The sequence below is a fragment of the Aspergillus terreus genome, genomic scaffold (assembly GCF_000149615.1).
Source record: "Aspergillus terreus NIH2624 scaffold_3 genomic scaffold, whole genome shotgun sequence".
Lineage (NCBI taxonomy): Eukaryota > Fungi > Ascomycota > Eurotiomycetes > Eurotiales > Aspergillaceae > Aspergillus > Aspergillus terreus.
Window position 1 is genome coordinate 538,480 of NT_165926.1, and position 2,441 is coordinate 540,920.

At 49.4% G+C, this 2,441-nt stretch overlaps 1 protein-coding gene across 1 annotated transcript; it reads left to right on the forward strand.

Moving 5' to 3' along the window:
• Window positions 1-109: 109 nt before the first annotated feature.
• ATEG_02079 (uncharacterized protein) lies at window positions 110-1,678 on the forward strand (the record flags this gene model as incomplete). Its single annotated transcript, XM_001211257.1, has 2 exons — window positions 110-995; window positions 1,053-1,678. 2 exons carry the CDS (start codon window positions 110-112, stop codon window positions 1,676-1,678), a joined length of 1,512 nt encoding a protein of 503 aa, XP_001211257.1.
• Window positions 1,679-2,441: the final 763 nt, after the last annotated feature.

A 2,441-nucleotide genomic window follows, 5' to 3' on the forward strand; every position in this document is an offset into this window, starting at 1 on the left:
TACTTCATACAACAGATCTCAACACCCACCTCGTTCCTTCATTCCCACAACACATATCACATAAAAAGTCCTTCAAATGCCCAGTCACTCCTCACATCTTACCGCAAAGATGCAGGGTTCTCAATCCTCTGATGACCTGCTCTCCGACGCCACCTCCAAAGACCACCCTTCCGTTCGCACCAAGTCGACCAAGAAACGAAAGCTAGCAGATCCGACATATGTTCCTGTCAAGGCGGAATACAGTTCGGACGACGATGATCATGAAGTTCCTTTCGGCCTTCAAACACCAAAGCGAACTCCCCAGAAGAGGCAAGCCCGCTCGGACTTCGATGGCAATCCGCGACCCAAGAAGAAGCCGTCTCACCATACTCCAAATTCCAGCAAGAAGGCAGTCCTGGTGACGCCCTCTTCCTACAAGGGCCCCAGTGGCATATCGAGCACTTTACAGACGACCTTCAACCCTTTGGAGGTGCTCCCAGGTCCGGCATTCTATCCACCGCAGCTCGATGATAAGTTTTCAGTGAAGAACACGCGTCATGCTTCGTTAGAATCTGCAAATGAGTCCTACTCGCCTTTATCCAGTCCTAGTGATAGCGGTGCCACGACTGAGAATGGCTCGCTCAGTCCCCAAGACCTGGTCAACTCAAAGAGAAGAAAGAGTGAACATGATATGCACGCCTTCGTACCAGACCACAGCGATGAGGACAATGATGACAGCCCTACATTCCGCGTCTCGAAGAACGAGAAAACAACCCTTGTGTTCGACTTCTCTTTGGAGAAAGCTAAACGATGGGCCGAGGCAATCAACCTTCCCCAGGGATTCTATAATCCGGAGGAGAGCGATCTCTTCTTTCGACTGGCTATGCGAGGATTCGAGCCTCTCGTTCCTCGACACTGGAAGCACGATTTTCCCACACTCCCTGAACTGCTGTTTCCTCCACCTGGAGACGAATCTGGACCGCTTATCCGGGCATTTGGCAAGTCCGACTTCTTCGGTAAGACGTGTCGCAGCCTGCTGTACCTCACAGATATCTGACAATGTAACGTTATAGGAGTCAAATCATTGACCCATTTATTCTCCCTTGGCGGACGGGTGAGAGACTGCAATGTTACAAGAATAAAGCCAGAACCCCTGATCAAGCGCTGCGTGGTGAAGTACATCCGCTGGGCTTTCCGGGATGCAAAGATACATATCGCGAGGCACTCCATTCTTGTTCATGCTATCTATGACCAGAAGAAAGGGGAATCTACCCTTTCTGCAGTTAAGAATCTCAATCAACGCTTACAACGCCTAGCCAGTCGGTATCGCAGAAGCCTCAACTCGGCATCTGCAGGTGCCCCGCCCAGTCCTCAGACCAGTGAGGGCAGCGGAAGTGCCAGCGGTATCTCAGAGTCCCATCCAAAGTACCCGCTTCTTACTGGCTTCGTGATTTGCGGGCCAATCATTACTATCTTGAGCCTGAGTACGGATCCCAGCAGCGCGGCTCAAGGTAGTGATAGCAAATTCATTTCACAGTTTGATCTGAGTGAAAGAGGTCAGGATGTGTGGAATTCGCTTGCCATCGCAATCACCGTCATGCATATCCGCAGAACTATGATGCAGCTTGCAGAGGAGAGTCTGGGGGGATTTAGTCATGTTCAGAGAGATGCTTCCCCTACCTCAGACGCTGATATTTGAGCATATATGTTATTGATGCTTTAATGGTAGTACTTAGTTGAGCAATGCTCCCCCTAAAACTTGCCATGTTTGTTGTCTCTTTTTTAGATCGTTCTAGAAATATCTCACATCATATGTAGTATATCTCTGCAACGATAGCATAAGGCGATAAGCCATGCATCAGATGATTCTGATACTTGTTAGCGAAACCAATTAAGACAATAGAAGTAGAATTTGGGTTATCCAGGACTAGGTGTATGTATTCCTTTTCGTCAACACCTTATACAAGTCACATGACCACACGATAATGACAACCCCCGCGGTTTGACGGTTGGTTTGGAATCACTCTCCGAGTCCCAATCCCTGGAACAAAGACCCCATCACTGTCATGGATGCTGCAGATGACAGAGAAGTCAAGCTCCAGCGTGCCTCAGGAGACTTGGTGAAGGAATTCTCTGCGAAGCTGCCTTCTTTGTTGTGGAAGCCCCGGACCGAACAGGGCACCTCCCGAGTTCCACGCAGACGGACCCAAGCTTCGAAGACCGAGAAACTTGTCAGCTTGGTAAGTTAATTTCCTACTATAATTTCGTTCTAGTAACCGTTTTCGATAGCTGGAACCCTTTCAAGAATGGCCTCAGTTGCTTGACCCTCACCTGCAGTCGCTTCTGCCTCCTTTGGTTGATGCTTTCCTAGCATACTTGATCAGACACCGTGATCAGTACACCTCGAAAGGGGATGGCCTGCAGCGGGACCGAGCCTTGTATCCTTTACCTCGGGCAATTTG